At 41.8% G+C, this 18,918-nt stretch overlaps 1 protein-coding gene across 3 annotated transcripts in view; it reads left to right on the top strand.

The window, feature by feature from the left end:
- Positions 1–18,918, top strand: part of MBOAT2 (membrane bound glycerophospholipid O-acyltransferase 2) — a 127,662-nt gene that overhangs the window by 47,517 nt on the left and 61,227 nt on the right. The window contains exons 2-3 of one of the 3 annotated variants that reach the window (XM_081264556.1): positions 131–276; positions 5,636–5,713. In XM_081264556.1, coding sequence (XP_081120682.1) covers positions 131–276; positions 5,636–5,713 — 224 coding nt within the window. Of the gene's footprint in view, positions 1–130; positions 277–5,635; positions 5,714–12,383; positions 12,466–18,918 lie in introns of those variants that run through there. The other 2 variants (XM_081264557.1, XM_081264558.1) reach the window with 2 other exon arrangements.

The raw sequence follows: 18,918 nt of genomic DNA on the forward strand, positions 1-18,918 counted from the left end.
TGTTTGTTTTTTAAACTGGAAGCTCTTAATTTTATGTAAACATGATGTTTTTGTCCTGAGAATTTAAATATACCATAAAATGAAAAATTCAAGTCTGTTGCTAATGCAAAATTTTGATTTTTCTTTACAGGTCAACTTTGTAGTGTGCCAACTCTTTGCCTTGTTAGCAGCCATTTGGTTTCGAACTTATCTACATTCAAGCAAAACTAGCTCTTTTATAAGACATATAGTTGCTACCCTTTTGGGCCTTTATCTTGCACTTTTTTGCTTTGGATGGTAAGTATTACTTTGATCACGTTTAAATGAAGACTATTTGGATATATTTGAGAATTGAGCTGCTGAAGATACATTTAAGAGTTTTGTTCTTTTATTTGCTTATAAAGTTTTCTCTCAAGACTTAAATTTTTTATTTTTAATAGCAGAACAAAGAGTGGGGAGTGGGCTCTCACTCTTTGGTTGGTCTTAGAGAGGAATTTACTAAATTGTAACTTATGAAAAAGGACGGATAAAAAAGGATGTAAAAAGACATTTTCATCTGGTTGGGTAGTTCTTTGCAGCATTTTGCAAATCTTTTATGCCAAGACCGAACATTTTAAATGGCTGTGGTGCTGGTGATGGTTTTCTTTCTCTTTTTTCTTTCTTTCTTTTTTTTTTTTTTTTTTTTTTTTTTGGTGCTAGTGGCTTCTAAGAGTCTGGTAATGTCCATATTGAGAGAGCTCTCTTACCATTGTTTAGATTCTACCGTTGGCAAAAAGAGTATGCTCTTGGTGAAGAAAAGTTATTTATGATGGAGAGCTTTATTTATGTCCTTCGTGTGGGCCTGGGTGGTCCTTCAGTGAGCCCCTTCTCTATCTTGGGCTACCTGAGAGCCTTCATCCAGAACAGCGCCTCCTGGGTGCCAGGGAGAGCATCTTAATCAGGTGGACTCTTGGTGAAGGGCTGCTTGGTGCCTTCCTCTGGTGTCCTTTCTAGGACACTTACCTTGCGTGTCACTTGCTGATTGCTCACCACTCCAGGAGGATGCCAGGCTGCTTGAGAGCAGAGTGCGGTGAGGTGGAAGTGCACCCGCGTGATCTGTCCCAGCCACTTGCTCCTGCGGAGTGTGGCACCTGCAGTCTGACACTTCTGTTTGTTCTGGGATGATGTAGCATTCTGGAGTGTGTTAGTATTTCTTAGTCTAATTTTTGCCTCTGGCAATTGCAGGTGTTTCCTAGAAACTCATGAAAAGTCACTGAGGAATAATTTATTGTGTCCCTGCCTGCATGGCCCTGTGGCCAGCCTTGAGTCAGGGTGCTGTCTTGGGCATGCATGTGTGCAGGAGGAGGTGTGAGTTGATCTCCCAGGTGGATCCAAACATGGTCTTTTCCTTCCTTGATGACATCAGATTTGTGTCATCAAAGTTTTCTTGGGTAGAAACCAAGGCTTCTGGTAAATCATGCAATGGGGGAAAAATATAAACATTAATGTGTTTATATTTATTTATGTTTATTTATAAACACCCATTTAAAAAACTTTTTATTATGAAAAATTTTAAGCACAGGAGTACACACTCTCAGGTGCCCATTAACAGCTTCAACAGGTATCAAACCTACCATTCTTACTTATCCCAGTTTATTTTTCTAGAGTGAAGTACTTTTCTGCCTATACATTTTACACATAAGTAACTTGGGTTTTCAATATGTACTTGTAGAATGTTCTCATGAGGGTTGGAGGAGGTTGGCCAGGGCATATCACTCAATTTGTGGCCTGTGGCCTGTGGCAACAGTGGATGATGATGCTGGGGCCCTGTAACATAGAGGTAGGGCCGGTAGGTTTCTCTGCTTCACTGTTCTTTACTGAGGAAGCACTTCCTTGACATGCAAGCTGCCTTGGACGCTTCGTAACATGGTGGCACATGATACCTGGCTTTAATATTGGATAATAGCAAGGGTTTTTTTTGGTACTGGGCATTGAACCCACGGGCGCTCTACCACTGAGCTACATCCTGAACCCTTTTTAATTTTGAGACAGGGTCTTGCTAAGTTGCTGAGGCTGACTCAAATTTTCGATCCTCCTGTCTCATCCTCCTGAGTTGTTGGCATTTCAGCAGGCACTGCCATGCTCAGCTATGTAATCTTAGTATTTCAAGTTATATGTGATAATCAGGATTTTTAAAAATTGAGTTTTCCTTTCTTAAAGGAGAAATCCATTTTGCCCTCCTTCCCTTGGGAAGAGAGGTGTTGATGCCTCTGCATCATGTGTAAGATCACTCTTTGCTAGTTGAATTTAGCTAGTGAGAAGTGAAATATTTTTCTCATTTACATTTTAGCACTTTGTTTTTCAGACTTAAAGGTAATCATCTGCTACTGGTTTTTACAGCTTCCTTTTGGAAGGACATACATTTGTACTCTGTAATGATTGAGTATTTTACCTACTTCTGCTTGTTCTCAATTTTTTTTAAACTATCATCTGTAAGGTTTTTTAAAAAAAACCTGAAAATTAGTTAATAGTTAAAATCATTTAAATACCTTTGGTAACTGTATAGGGTAATGAAATGAAGCTTAGACTTTGAAGTCAGATAGACCCGATAAGGTCTGGGGGCCTTGCCTGTAGTAGTCTGACTTTGGACGTGTTATTTGACCCCTGTTAGCTTCACTTGCTTCTGTGTAAAGTGCAGTCAGTGATTATTCTGAGCACTAAAAGCCAAGGTGCTACAGCAAACGCTGTGAGCAGGGGCCATTACTCAAAGTCACTTATGTGTCACAGGTTGAGTGTCCCTTATCAGAAACGCTTGGGACCAAAAGTGTTTCTGGTTCCATAGTTTTTGAAATAGTTGAGCATCTCAGATCCACAAACCTGTCCTCTGGAATGCTCTGGAGGCAAGCCGTTGGGAGTGAATTTGTAGATTACAAATGCGCAAGCTGGGTTCCTGTCACCTAGTTGGTGATCCAGATTGGAAATTTTTGTGCTTATCCAATTTCTTTGTTAGTGTTTATCATACAGTATTGGAGTCGTGTTCTTGTTTTATTTGTGTTTCTCTCTAGACTGGAAGCTCTCTGAGGCCAGAAATGGTGTCATCTATTCTTATATTTCTAGTGTCTACCACAGTGGTTTTCAGAAAATGGCATTTCAGGGGACGGGGGTTATAGTACAGTGGTAGAGTGCTTACCCCAAAACCTGGAGACCCTGGGTTTAATCGCCAACACTTCAAAATAATAATAATAATAATAATAATAATAATATTCAATAAGTAGTTGAAAAAATCAAATGTTTTCAGCCTTTTTAAAACTTGTGCTCTATTAAATAAATTTATGTCTATCTTTAGTGTGATTTGAAATTCAAAATAAATAACATGTGTTAGTTAAAAACAAATTAAGGCTAGCTGGGTGTGGTGGTGCATGCCTGTAATCCCAGTGGCTCTGGACTGGAGGCTGAGATAGGAGGATCACAAGTTCAAAGCCAGCCTCAGCAATGGTGAGGTGCTAAGCAACTCAATGAGACCCCGTCTCTAAATAAAAAATACAAAATAGGGCTGGGGATGTGGCTCAGTGGTTGAGTGCCCCTGAGTTCAATCCCTTGTACCAGAAAATAAAATAAAATAAAAATAGGGCTAAGCATGTGGCTCAGTGGTGGAGCATTTGCCTAGCATGCATGAGGCCAGCATGGTTCCATCACCAGCGCCTCTATCAATCAGCCAGTCAGTCAATAAAATACTAATACAACTGAAGTAAAAAATAAATTAAAATTTGGGGAGAAAGCATTTATTTTTAAAGTGCTCACACAGCTGAAAAGATTATGATGCACATTCTACCTCAACCCGCCCCTTGAAGAATCAACCAGTGGACAGGTTGGCCAGAGACAACACAAGTTTTCTTGTTGACTAGAATACCAGCTGGGTGTCAGACCTTAGTTTCCTTAACTCTGAAATTATGAGGGTTGGTTAGAGAGCATCTTAAAATTCTTTTTCTAATTTTTTTTCTAGAAAAGAAAACTAAAGAATTTCTTTAAAATTTTCTAATTTTTTTACTTTATTAATAATGCTTACTAGTTGGGTGCTTTCCCTGCCAGGTAACCCGGTCAGTGCTTTCCTTGTATTCGCTCAGTCCTGAAAGACCCAAGTGGCAAAGCACGAGGACATCACAAGTGCAGTGACCATTCGAACAGCAGCTGGTGCTGGATGTGGAGGTGCTCTAGACAGCTGCCCACGCGTTACACTGCACCCACAAGATTGCCAGGCAGGTCGTCAGAATGGCGATGCCAGGAGAGTGGGCACCTGAAAGTGACAGTAGGCACCATAGTGCTGTTTGAGAAATAAAATCATTGGCCTCAGAGTTTTCATGTCTTGTATTCCAAGGAAATTTACTCATAGAAAAGTAAAACTTTCCCCAAAGAATACTACAGCTTATTTTCTTTTCTCTTGTTTAAGATAAGTACCTTTAATGAGCTGTACTCTCAATTTTAAAAGCCCCTGAAAGAATCTAGCAGGCCCTTCAACATGTTTGCTCAAGTCTGTGAGTGAGTTGTTGTGCTGGCAATAAATAGGATGTGGATGATTTTGAGAAGGGTGTGTGTTAACCATGCTTTTCTTTTAAGCCTCTTTATATTTGAATTTGTACTCCTAAAGGTCTTCAGCCATCTCCTAGCGCTCTGACCACGGCAGCACTGCAGGCCAGCATTGTGTCCTGTGTGTGAGAGGCAGGAGCAGAGTGGCCTGCCTGGCCCAGTGGGCAAAGGGAGTTGCTCCTCTGTGCCTGCCTTGGACCTTCTTCCTTACGTATGGAAAGTGTGTTCAAATATTTAAGTAACTTTTCTATATCAGTGGTGGCAGTTATTTCATAATGATTAAGTTAAAAAGTGATTCTAATCATAGGTTTTAGACATTTATTAATACTTCAGTTGTACACAGTGATTTGAAATTTTTATCATGAATTATTGATGCCACCAAAGGAGAAAGATTGAAAGAGGGTGCACGTACATGCGTGACCTCAGTGATGGTGTGATGGATTTTAATCCCAGAGATCCTAATCCTATGTTGCCTGAATTTTGTGAAATGAATGGATAAATTCTCTCATTTGTTGATTTCTACATTAAGATATTAGAAAATGCTTCCATGTAAGCCAGAGTGTCTTGTAGATACATTACAGCAAATTATCAGATGACAAATGTATTCTAAATTTATTAGAATTGTTTTGTGAATAGATTTGGGCATACTCATTTTTTAGTAAGTGCTAATACTCAGTACTTTTTGTTGTTTTGTGAGTACAGTTGTTCAACAGAGAAAGGCAGAGTCAAGCTAGGGTTGGAGAAGGCAGCTTGGGAACAGCGGATGTTGTGCAGGGCTTCCTTGAACGCTGCCCTTCACTCACTGGCTTGAGTAGGAGGAAGGCTGTGGTCCTTGAGCCACAGACCCCACCCTGCTTCCTGTTGCTGGGAGACATGGAATCCTGGGCCACTGAGTGTAGTGTTTAGGGGTTGGTTTCCAGCTTCTGGGGCTGAACATGGGACTACTTCTCCAGTGAATTTTTGGCTTGGTAGGTTTTATTCCTTATTTTTTTAATCTGGGAATGTTCTGGGTTCTGTCTAAGTATTTGTTAGCTTAAGTTATTTGAGCTCGATGTCTGTGACTTCTTCTAATAGGACTCTTACTTTGTTACAGGTATGCCTTACATTTTCTTGTGCAAAGTGGGATTTCCTACTGCATCATGATCATAATAGGAGTGGAGAGCATGCACAAGTGAGTACTCAACTCAGAATTTTATTTGTTATACTAAAAATAATTCTGAATCATGATTCCTTAAGGGGAAAACTGCCGAGTTGGTGCTACGCATCACTTCCAGTCACTTAGAGTGCAGCTGCTCACCTCTGCATTGCTGGCATGTTAGGGTGGCTAGTTCTTTGATGTTCAGGACTGACCTGTGCACTGAAGGACCTTTAGAAGATCTTGGCAGCACCCCCCAAGTGTGACAACCATGAGTCCAGATGTTTTCAGATGTCCTGTGGTGCCATACTGCCTCAACTAGTCGATAGGTGACAGCAGTGAAGTGGGGTGGAGTGAATGAATTGGAGAGAGACTTGGGTAATTTAGGATGGGTAGTGTGGGTAGAAAATAAGGAAGTCCCAGCTTCCATACTTTACTCGAAAGTGGGGGTCATTTTGAGGATATAGAGCATTTCAAGTGGGTATTTATTCAGCCCCTAAAACAATGTTTGGTGTATAGTAAACACTCAATAAGTATTTGTTGAGTAAATAATGTTGACTTTAAGTAACTGGAGACATGTAATGGCAGTTGGATAGCTAGGTCTACACATATTGGGATCTGGATGGGAGGATTATAGATATAAATTTGGAAATAGAGATATGTAAAAGGTACTTAATGTAAAACCCAGGGACAGAGCATACTAGCAGTTCCTGCTGGAGTGTTCTATAATACCTGACAAGTGATATATAATATTTGTTCATTATTTTTCAAAATTTGGAAACACAAATGTCTGCAAGAGTTTTGCACAAGAAATCAGCCCAGCAGCTTTTGATGAGTGCTTTTCTAAGTCTCACTTTATTTTGCATGGTCTGTGTTTACACTATTCATCACCCTTCTGTTGTGTTCTTCACCAATCAACGGTTAAAAGTTCTTGAAGTTTGAGTTAGTTTTTTTTTTTTTTTAATATTTATTTTTTAGTTGTAGTTGGACACCGTACCTTTATTTTATTCATTTATTTTTATGTGGTGCTTTTTTATAGGATCGAACCCAAGGTCTCGCACATGCAAGGCTGAGCCACAATCCCAGCCCTTGAATTAGTTTTTATAAGAGAAAAAAGAACATTTTGGTGGTGTTTTAGGTGAAGCAATCTGTACCTTTATGATCCTGTTTTTAAAACCTTGTATAGATGGCTGGTTCAAAGTAAAACTGCAGTACCCTTGATATCTGATAAAAACTAGCTGTATGTTTTTCATCTGGAGATGGTAGGAGGAAAACCAGATTATGTTACTGAAAACAGGATTTATGTGCTACTTACTTGCTAAAGCAGAAGTAATATGCCTTGGGGTTAGAAGGTTAGTTAATTCATAGCAAGAAAAAGGAACTTATTTCTTTTCTGAACCAATAGAAATCTGTGAAGTTAACTTTCTAGTACTTTGGATGAGTACTGTTCAATATGGTAGCCACTAGCTACATGTGGTTAATGTTAATTTAACGTAATATGTTAATTAAAACTTACAGTTCAGGTCCTTAGTTACACTAGTCACATTTCAGTTGTTATACAGCCACATGTGACTAACATAGAGAACTTTTCTGTTATTCAGAAAATTCTATTGGATAGTGCTGCTTTAGAGACAAATAGTTGGGTAAAATCTTTATGGTAAGACAGATAGTTGTGTGTTTTTTCTTTATGTAAGTTTTCGGAGAGAAAATGATAGTTGTGTATATGTAACTGACATTTAGAACAGAATTCAGGTGTTGGAATCTGACATTGCTGATGGAACAGATTAGGATGAGTTGGGTTTTGCCATCCTAATTGTTATTAGGAAACAAATAGCAGGGGAATAATTAACTGGAAAAAATGTGTGTTTTGGTATTTTAAGGTCTCTTCTGTTTCATTTTATACCCATTTATGTTTTTGTGTTTGACTTTACTTTTTCTTTCTTGTTACTCATATATGCTCATTTAAAAATTTTTTTTTTAGTTGTAGATGGACACAATGTCTTTATTTTTGTTTGTTTATTTTTATGTGGTGCTGAGGATCAAACCCAGGGCCTCACACATATGAAGGAAAAGCTCTGCCACTGAGCTACAACCCAGTCACACTAGATGGATGGGATTTGAACATTCTTATGTGTTGCTCAAAGTTATTGTCCATGTATTATACAATTCTACTTACATCTTTCAGTCTAGTTTTATGTGGTGTGCATATTTTTTGAACAGCCGGGTTTTAAATATTTAAAACGAATAATTTGTACTTCTCCGAGTACTCAACAGTTTTAAATTTCTTGAATCTATCTGCTTTATGATCTTTATGAGGTGTTTATTGTATCGTTGTTCTCTAAAACAGATCCGTGTGTAAATTAAAATCTTTTGACACAATATAAGCTTGATTTTTTTTTTTTTTGTAGCTCCCTTCATTCAACATTCATATACAGGCTGTATTATTCTGGTCCATATTAGGTAATTTACTTGTGAAACTTAACTTATTCTAATATTCAGTGTTTTTTTTAATAGCCAATATTTTCAATAAACTTTAAAAATTTTGAGGAAAAATAATTGAAAAGTTTAGGTGATAAAGACTAAGGAAAAATATTTAGGGAACAGAGTATTCTTACATATCTTATTAGTTAGTTTGGGCTTTTGTGACATAGTACCACAAACTGATAAAAAACGGAAATTTCTCTCACAGTTCTGGAGGCTGAGCAGTCTAAGATCAGGCTCACAGATTTGGTCTGGTGCAGGCTGGCTTCTGACTCATAGTTATTGAGATTCTCTTTGTAACCTCACGTGGTAGAAGGAGCAAGAGAGCTTTCTAGGTCTCTTCTCTATGGGCATCAATTTCATTATGAGGATTCTGCCATATGATCCAATCACATCCCCACGACTCCACCTCCAGATAGCCTCACATTGGGAATTAGGTATCGAGACTGACATTTAAGCAGTGATACAAACATTCTGTAGTGCTACACATTGGATATTAATTCTTCTTAATTTAAGAGAGAGCAATGTTTGCCTGATTCACACAGCAGACTTTGTAAAGGACCAAATAGTGAACTTTGGCTATAGGCTTGTAAAACATATACACTCTACTGTTATGGCTCAAAGACAGCCACAACAAATGAGCATGGCTGTGCTTCAGTTATGTTTTATTTACAAAAGAGGTTGTGAGTTGAATTTGTTCAAACATGAAAACTAAGATTTTTTTTTTAAAGAGAGAGTGAGAGAGGGGGGAGAGAGAGAGAGAATTTTTAATATTTATTTTTTAGTTCTCAGCGGACACAACATCTTTGTTGGTATGTGGTGCTGAGGATCGAACCCGGGTCGCACGCACGCCAGGCGAGCGCGCTACCACTTGCGCCACATCCCCAGCCCGAAAACTAAGATTTTTAAGAGTGGGAAGCAGAGAGACTCTTTATACCAACTTAAAAAAATATGTTATAAGTTTGGTTTTTGCTAAGTGTAATTTTAAATGTTATATGGCACAAATAGTAGACAATCTGAGCTTTGTTTATTAATGGCTCACTTTGAATTACTGTTCTAAACCAGATAGTTTCCTAAAGAGATGGTGGAAATGTTTGCCTTCCTCTTGGTATAACTTATTTTGGTAGAAGGGAAGTGGAGTAATGAGGTTAGAGCTGATATTTAACACTGAAAGTGAAGAATATGTTATTCAAAACAACAAAAAAGGAATATGGTAAAAGTAAAGGCTTATAAACACATAAATTGTTATTTTATTAGAGATGAACAGTCCAGCTGGGCACGGTGGCCATGTTTGTAATCCCAGCGGCTCAGGAGGTAGAGGTAGGAGGATCACAAGATCAAAGCCAGCCTCAGCAATTTAGTGAAGTGGTAAACAACTCAGTGAGACCCTGTCTCTAATAAAATGCAGAATAGGGCTAGGGATGTGGCTCAGTGGTCGAGTGTCCCTGAGTTCAATCCCTGATACTCAAAAAAAAAAAGAGAGAGAGAGAGAGAGAGAGAGATGAACAGTCTAATAGTGAAAATTTTAAATTGATTCACAATAGCAACAAAAAGAAGAATATGCTTAGGAATAAATTTAATGAAGCATGAGACAACTACACTGGAATTGAAAAGCACTGCTGAGTCTAAGTGAAGTTAGCCAGTCCCCAAAAGAACAAATGCCGAATGTTTTTGGGGGTAGGGAGGGAGAGCATAGGAGGAATAGATGAATTCTAGATAGGGAAGAGGGTGGGAGGGGGCAAAGAATTAGCAAGGATGGTGGAATGTGATAGACATCATTATCCAAAGTACACGTATGAAGACTTGGAAAAAAAAAAAAAAAAAGAAAAGCGCTGCTGAGAAAATAAAGAAGTCCTAGATAAATATACCATGATAAATATATGAAGGTATACCATGTTCATGGATTGGAAGTTGTTAAGATGGTATTTTATCTGTATTTGATTAATAAATTCAGTGCATTCCTGTTAAAATTCTTACAGATATCTTTGTAGATGCTGACAAGATGATCTCAAATTTTAAGTGGAAACACAAAGGACCTGGGTTAGCCCCTAAAGAAAAAGTTGGAGGGCTTACAGTACCTCATTTCAAAACTTACCTTAAAGCTCTAGTAATTAAAATAGTGTACAACAGGTGTGGGGGTAGACATGCATATTAGCTGAGCAAAATATGGTCAAATGATTATTGACCAAAGTGCTAGGCCAGTTCACTGTGCCAAAGGATTATCATTTCAAAAGTGGTACTATGACATTTGAACAACACACGCAAACAAATAATCTTTACCTTTACCTTAAAACACACACACACAAATTAACTTAAAATACATTGGAGACTTTCATGTGAGACCAGAAATTCTACCATTTGTAGGAGGAAATATTTTTGACAGTGGATTAGGTGAAGGTGTGATGATATTAAAAACATGAACAACAAAAGTAAAATTGATGGTTTTGACTTTATTTAAAATGAAACAGTTTGCTCTTCAGAAGACACTGTTCATAAACTGAAAAGGCAAGCCACAGACTAAAATAAGTTTGCAAAAATTTATCTGCTAAAGAATTGTACCTGGGGGCTGGGGTTGTAGCTCAGTGGTGGAGTGCTTCCCTTGCATGTGTGAGGCACTGGGTTCAATTCTCAGCACCACATAAAACTAAATAAGCAAAATAAAGATATTGGGTCCATCTACGCCTAAACAAAAAATATTTAAACATAAATTGTATCTGGAATATTTAAAGAACTATTACAGCTCCATATTAAGCAAACAACCCAATCAAGAAAGGGGCAAAAGATTTGAATAGACATGTCATAAGAAAAGATAAACAAATGCAACATAAGCATATGATTACATACTTGGGATCATTGGTCATACAAATTAAAACCACAGCAAGATACCACTTTACAGTCCCTAAGAAGCAGGTGTGGTGATCACATAGAGAAAACAGGACAGGAAGGTATAATGGGGCAGCCCAAGAGGGGAAGAGTTTGGCAGTTTTTTTTAAAAAATTAAGCACATTTTTATCATACAGTTGAGTAATTCTGCTCCCAGAGACAAAAACATATCCACATAGATGCTCGTGTGTGCATGTTCAGTAGCCATTGTGTGCATTCACAATAGCCCAAATTGGAAACAACCCAGATGTGCAGGTCTTTCCGCTGGGCGGAGCGCTGCTGGTCAGTGAGCAGGAGCCTGCCACACAGGAATGGCACCTGGAACCTTCATGCTGAGTGGAAGAACAGGCCAGAGCCCACGTGTGCGGAGTTTCTACAAAAGGAAGACTGTAATGAAAGAGGAAATTAGTGGTTGCTGGGAGCTGGAGCTTGGATTGAGGATTGACTGAAAATGGAAATGAGGGAATTTGTGGGGGCGGGGGTGATGGAAGGATTCTTAAACCGAGCTTAAGGTAAATTTACTAAAATCCATTGAATTTACATTTTATGACATGTAAATTTTACCTCAGTAAAGCAGATGAGAGGCCCTGGGTTCCTGCCCCAGTCCCTGCCTCCCCAACAAAAATGAGCATTATAAAGGGAATTACGTACAGAAAGATCAATATTAAAATTGAGGTACCATTTGGAAATGTTTGTTTTAAGGATTTTTAAAATATTTTCTCATTTTAGCAAATTTAGAAATGTTTATAGGCATCCACATTTTTCCTGAATTTAGTTATAAGAATGAAGGGTCAAAAATAACATTGACCCTCAAAGGGTGGAAACCTAGATGTTAGAGGGGAGACCTGGTAGCGCCCATCTAGTGTTGGAAAGGAGAGGGTTTGTTTGGGCTTTGGATTACTCAGACAGGATTGGATCACTAGTTGAAATGTGAAAAGGCACATTTTTGGTCCAAGGAAGGATGACCTTGATAACAGTGTGATTTGTGGAATATTTCTTTGTCCTTGAGACATTTAAATAGATGCTTTGGGGACAGCTTGGTTTGAATACTGTAGGGGACAGTGCCAGCTGCCCTCCAGATTCTCTTCTGAAAGTCATTCCAGATAAGCTGTGGTTGGAGCTTTCTGGAACCCCAGAATGTGAGATGTTTATGAGTGCCAGTACCTTTCCCCCCTCATACCTATAAAAAGCCCTAAATAAAGTTGAGAGTTCCCATAATTTCAATTTTGACTTTCTCCCTTTTCTCTGCCTTATGCCTCAGTTCATGCACTGCTGCTTTTGGATAGCAGTACTTCATTGTTTCCTGATGCCACCAGAACACATGGAAGGGGAGCTGCCGCGGGCCTCTCGCTCTATGACTGGACAACTGGAGCCAGGCCTGGGGGCTGGGGATTGTGGACTTGTACCCCTGTCCATTACTCCAGGTGTGCTCTTTTAAGTGATTTCATCCTGTGATTAACACTCATTCCTGGCTGTCACAGCCAGTGTGCCCTTTACCCTTTTTGTGAAATGAAAAGCTGTTGCTATTAAAGGAATCACTCATAGCACCTAACAGGAGTCTTTCTAGATAATCAGCAGGACTAGGAAGTACAGGTCGGCTCTTCCTGTTGGTCTGGACATCCTGCTGTGCTTTAGAGCTGTCTCCAAAGTGTGTGCTCTCAGTTTGCCTGGGGAGAGGACTTGCCGCTCTTTCCTGACCTCACCTCTGCTCTTTCAGGGACCATGCCTTGCTGCAGTCTGGCTGGGCACAAATCACGAGTCACTGAAGCAGGAACAAACTTTTATTTCCAAACTCCGCACGGCACGCGACACCACACCAACCGGAAATCCTTCCTCCCGCACTTCCCCAACCAGTGGGAACTCTCCGGGAATCCCCCCAGGAGAACTCCACAGTAGCAGGCTGAGATGGACAGCAGGGGTCTAATATACAATTGAATACACACCATTATCATCTCAACCACTCTGGCAAAAATGCCATGTGTCATTCCAACTTGGCTATGGCTCTCAGCAGTGCCTCCTGGATGGCAGCAGCTGAGGTCCATTGGCCTGGTGGTCTCTAATTGGAGCTTGGGCCCAGAGGCTGGGAGCTGTGTCACCTCCTGGTCTCTGTTCCCTTCCATTCATCTGCCTTAGGACACTTTCTGCCCCGCTCTGCCCCTTGTATGAATTCCGTCTAGCTCTTTCCTGTCCATTCCTTTTGGCCTCAGTGGTCACAGGACTTCTGACTCTGGAGCAGGGGGAGGTGAGTGATGGGATTTGCTGGGGCTTCAAGCTCTAGTGGCTTTGTCAGTGGGACAGGTTTCTCAGGTATGATACGTAGGTGAGAACCAGGGTCACAGCAAATCTCTTGGGGTGCACGGATATCAGCCTCATTTTGTGGGAAGATGACCTGGTGGTTTTGTGGTGGGCAGGACCCCAGCAGGGGCTGTTGGTTGTGCGGTCAGTCTGTTTTGTTTATTGACGTCTGCATCTGTTCTTTTCACCAGACTGACTTGCAACCCTTGCCCGGGGTGCCAGGCTGTCCCTCAGCCTCTTCCCTCAGGGCTGAGGCTGGGGGGAGGTGTGTGAGTGCACACTTTAAGCCTGTGCAGCTTAAAGTAGAAATGGCTGACCCACCCAGGAGCCAGGAGAACAGGGGCAGGGTGCTGTGAGTCAGGGCCTCAGCTGGCCAGAGTGGTAGCCTGGCAGGGCCTGATGCCAGCCAGTAGCCTGCGGGAGGGCCAGAGTGCAAGGCCTGGTGGTTTACTAGGCAGCCGATTGTAAGAGATTATGGGAAGTGTGTGTGAGTGTGAGGTAGGCACAGAGGAAAGGCGAGCTTGGGGAGGGGACAGTGTCACCTCAGATCACACTTGTGAGTGCCTCCCTCTCTTGGGCTGAAGAGCATTGTGTAATAGTCCCCTGTGCTGTCAAGGGAGAAGCAGATGCACCACATTCCCCATCACGTATGAGGAATGTCGACGGGCTGACTTCCTTTGTCTGGCATTTGCTTAGTATATATGATTTAAAAACAGACACATGGCCTTTCTTACAGAAATACACGGTCTGGTAACGGACACACTCCCCACGTGTCTATTAACGTATGGCCCAGCTAGCAGCATTGAAAGGCCTGGTAGTAGGTGTGCTGTGCGTGCGTAGAGCTCCTCCAGCTGAGTGCTGGCTTCATGGTCACGCACCCCTGATTGAAGTTAGTGTGTATGTCACTCTTGGTCTGCCCTCCCCTGTGGATGTGGGTGAGTTGGGGCATGAACCCTTCACTCATACGCTGTTCCACCCCCAGGGCCTAGCAGCGTGCCTGGTACCTGGGGGACTCTCCGTGAGTCAGAAGAATGCGTCCAGGCTGGAGCGTGCTTTCCCTGTCCTTGGCTGGCCACTTGGCCTTGTTCTCCAGGCTGAGCTGCTTTCCTTCCTGGGAGATCCTGTCTTCTTCCGCAGGAGCTTTTCACTGTGCTCTGTCTGGAGAGCCCTTCCCCCTCCCACCGTCTCTCACTGATCTTTGAGATTTTGCCCTCATAGACTACAAGTTCTGTGACGTCGTCTTGTTTTATTTTCCGGGTGTGGTGCAGTACCTAGGAGATTGTACGTTCTCAGTTTGCGGAATGAGTGAATGGACGGAACATGACTTCTGTGTGTCAGCAGACCTGTCAGGTAACCTCCCGGATCTCATTCTGTCCAGCCACAGCCTCTGCTCCTTGAGGACCACTGGCTCATCACAGGCCTGCCCCCAAGGAGTCTGGCCAGCAGTCGCTGCTCCTCCTGCCTTCCTCCGCACCCGGGAGCGCTCCCTCACCTGATTCTTGTATCTGAAGCGTCTGCTGCTGGGCTGTACTTCTGTTCCTGTTTCCAGGGGAGCAGAATTGGGAGAAGCAGTGGGCTAGGGTAAGGAGGGGTGCCTGTAGGGAGCTCCCTACCTAGGCCATGGGAGAGGGAGGGAATAGCAATGGGTTTCAGGCACAGCGAATTGGCATTAGGAAGACAGGGCTTTGTGTATTCTACTGTGCTGAAGAGGAATCAAGGCACCTTCTTGTATTTCATTTTTTCTTTTTTAACTTTTCTATGGGAAAATTTTGAGTTCCAAAAAATAGTCTTGAGATGTTTGGAACACAGCACAAGGGAACTGCCATTGTTTCAGTCTAAATAGCAGAAACGTGGGCCATTAAAATGGAAGAGTGGAGAACCTTCTTTGCCATGAGAAATGGAACTGAAATATTTCTTTGTAATGTTGCAGTTGATTTAAAAAAAAATCTTTAGTTGCAGATGGACACAATACCTTTATTTGATTTGTTTATTTTTATGTGGTGCTGAGGATAGAGCCCAGGGCCTCACAGTGTGCTAGGCAAGCGCTCTGCCACTGAGCCACAACCCCAGCCTGCAACTGTTTTTCAACAACACAAATTATGTAAAAAATGTGAAAGATGTAAGTATATGCAGTCAATTGTGGGTATCTAACATGTTGCCCCCTGGTGGGGGATTATTCTGAGAGAGCTGCAGGAAAGTGACTTCAAACCTCCCCTCAGGTGCCTCAGCTTCCCTCAGGTTGGATCAGTCTTTATCCTGTGACTAAAGATGTCCAGAAGCTCAGGGGTAATGGCCGTGTGGTGCACACCTCTGAACTTGGTTGAGGGCGGTCGTTCATGCAGCAGTACTTTTTGCGCTGACAGTGGTGTCAAAGGCAGCGAGGAGGAGGAGGGATGACTGAGTCCCAGCCATTGACTGTTCAGTGGAGTAAGACAGAAACGGTCACACTACAGGGTGAGTATTTTAAAATATTAGGAAGTAGTAACGTGGTATTTTCCTCAGAAGTCCATTTTATTGACGTTAAAAAAATTGGCGCAGCGTAGTAGGACATGAGAAAAGATCAAACTCGAGCTTTGGCTTCCACAGGGTGGCCTTAGTATGGGTCTTAGGAGCACTGTTTTGAAGCCAGAGAGGAGTTGGGTTTCAAGCTCTGCTAGATTTCCATTAGCTTTGGGATGTGGCCTTCCTGGGCCTGCAGTGGACTCGGTGCCATGTGCAGGAGCACGGTGTGTGCACTGCATGTGTGGGTGGCTCCGTGAGCCCTTGCTGGGTAGAGGTTTGACTACCAGGACCCCGGGTTTGAACTTCTGGATGAACTGTTCTCGGAGGTCATTCTTGGTAGGAAGCATTTCTTTTCTGGGTCTTTTGACTGCTTGATGAAGCCAGCACGGGCTTGTTGAAGGTGCTCATGCTGTCCTGTGACCCCTGTCTGTATCACAGATCCTTGTTGCTTCTCCTCAGAACATGGACACCTTTTCACACTGTTGTTGAACACATAGAAGGTAGCTGCTCAGTACTTGAAATTATCTCTTCCTTGTCTCTTGAATGTAACTGTTTTCCAGATAGCATCTATGCTGGTGGCTTTGAGTGCCCTGTTTGATGGGTGGCTTGCAGTGAGGTGGCTGTCCTGTGTCTCTCTCCCTACTTGCTTTTCCCATCCTGGGCTCACTACAGAACAGTGGACATGACTGGCCAGTGGGTGGAGCTAGAGAAAGTAGGGGCCACCTTAGCTCATGTGGCCTTTTTCTCCACCCACCGTGACCCTGAAAGGCAGATAGCATCAGGGTCTGCCTCAGCACATCACCCATCAGGGCTGAAGAGGCTCCTACATTGCGGGTTCTTAGATAAAGATGTGTCACAACTGCCTGGACTGTGTTAGGAGTGAAGGAGGATCTTGGAACTGTGGTCTGGCAGGCAGAAGCCTGAAGCCATTTGAAAATTTGCTCTCATGAAGCTGATTAGCTGTGGTTAGTTGCTCAGCAGACCCTGAGGGGGACAGTATTACCTTTAGTGAGGACAATCCCATGAGACATAATAAAATGTGCCAGGAAAGAAAGTGGACTTTACGTCTTTTTCTTTTATACTCTTTGTGGACCATATTTAAAAGCCTTTCAAAGGTTTAGAATAAAGGTACAGGTACTTTTGGTATTCCTGATACTAAACTAAAACTGTTAGCAGTGCTAAAATTGATTTGTAGTCTCATCTTGTCCTCATGATTGTTGCTATTCCAGCAGTTCTGTGTCTGCCCTGTGTTTGCATCATCATTCTATCCTGTTAACGATCCTCAGAGGTGGGTGTGGAATATCATCTCACCAGAAGTGGGCATAAGTGGTGGCTGAGGTTGGAGCCTGATTCCATTTGGCCTGTGCTGTCCATCATTGTGCCATGTTAGTTTTAATATTAACTGTGATTATGAAAACATGTTCTTCAAAAAATACCCTAATTGGCCTGTGATCACAGCTGAGGCAGGTTTGAGACTCACCTGGGAAACTTAGGGAGACCCTGTTTCAAAAAAAATAAAAAGGACTGAGGTGTAGTTCATGGGTAGAACCCTGGGGCAGCAAGTGTGAAGGCCTGAGTTCCAGCATTACCAAAGGAAAGAAAATACCTTAAATAGATCGAGGAGAAATGGAGGCGCCAAGACGGTGACTGGGCCCTTGTTGGGTGGGGGTTTGTAGGGTTAGTTATTCTTCCTGAAAGCAAATGTGCGGGTGTCCCTTTTCAAAAGTCTGCAGTTGTCATTTGGCATATTGTGTTTACAGTGTAGGCTTTTCAGATACTGTTAGCTCCCATAGGGAGTCACTTGGCCTAGGGAATTTCTGAAAATCTGTAGAACATACTATTCTTGCATCAGATCGAAGGACATGGCTCAGATTCCTTTATACTGTTAGTCACTATGGAATCTCTTGGGGGTTTTTCAGTTCTAAACTTTATTTCCAGTTGTAAACTGAGTCCCTGTTAAGGAGTTGCCATTCTTGAAAACACGAGGTGAGCATTTTTTATTGAGGTCTGGGCTTGTGAATGAAGTAGGGGTTACATTCACGTAGAGATGCTTGGCAGACTCCAACACCCTCTTTGGTAAAGAAAAGGTTTACTTTGGGTGTTTTACTGTGTCTAAATGTATTATAATAGAAAGAAACCTGCATGTATTACTTATGGGCTGGGGGCTCTACCAGGTCAGGAGTCAAAAATGTTTGTTTAATAGCTAATATGCCAAAGTATCCAATTAAAAATAAAAGAACTTTGAAGATGTTATCTAATTGGATGATATGTCTTTCTGGTCTTGAAAATACCATTATTTTAAAATAATGAGGTAGTTGTAATAATTAAAAATAAGAGTATTATGGTATTAGGTACTTCCTAGAAACTAATCTTACTTTTATATCATGGTCTTAAGTCTGGTCAGGATATTAAAAGAAAAAATAAGAGTCCATCCTTGTGGATAATGAACACTGTCCTTCTGTGACCTTCCTGGACCCCATGCTATTTACATAAAACCTGTGGTCCATGTGGAAGTGTGGTGGGAAGAAAGCATGAGTGACGGCTATTTTACATGATGTGAGAAACTGGGGCTTGCTGGATGAGAGCTCCACCTGGGTGTGGCACTCCTAGGTGGCCAGCCCTGGGGAGTGCGGGTTCCATACTGGAGGCAGTGTGGTTTTACAGGAAGCCTTTGGACTGACTTTGGAACTTGGTGGTTTGACTTCTACAGGCCAGGCACTTTGTTGAGTTTTTGGGTTTTTCTTTTTGTTTTTAAAACAAATATCTTGTTTACCTGTTAGGTTGATCCTATGTGGTAGGAGGTGGTATTTATCTGTACATGTGATGAAACTGAGATTCTTATCACTTGATCCAATCACTTGAACTTGGTCATGAAACTAGTAATTGGCTCCAGACACAGAGGTACTCACCTATAATCTCAGTGGCTCAGGAGGCTGAAGCAGGAGGATCTCAAGTTCAGAGTCAGCCTCAGCAACTTAGTGCAACCCTAAGCAACTCAGTGAGACCCTGTCTCAAAACAAACAAAAAACCCAAAAGAGGATGGGGATGTGGCTCAGTGGTAAAGTATCCCCTGGGTTCAG

Source organism: Spermophilus citellus (assembly GCF_964194105.1).
Source record: "Spermophilus citellus genome assembly, chromosome: 13".
NCBI classification, from domain to species: domain Eukaryota; kingdom Metazoa; phylum Chordata; class Mammalia; order Rodentia; family Sciuridae; genus Spermophilus; species Spermophilus citellus.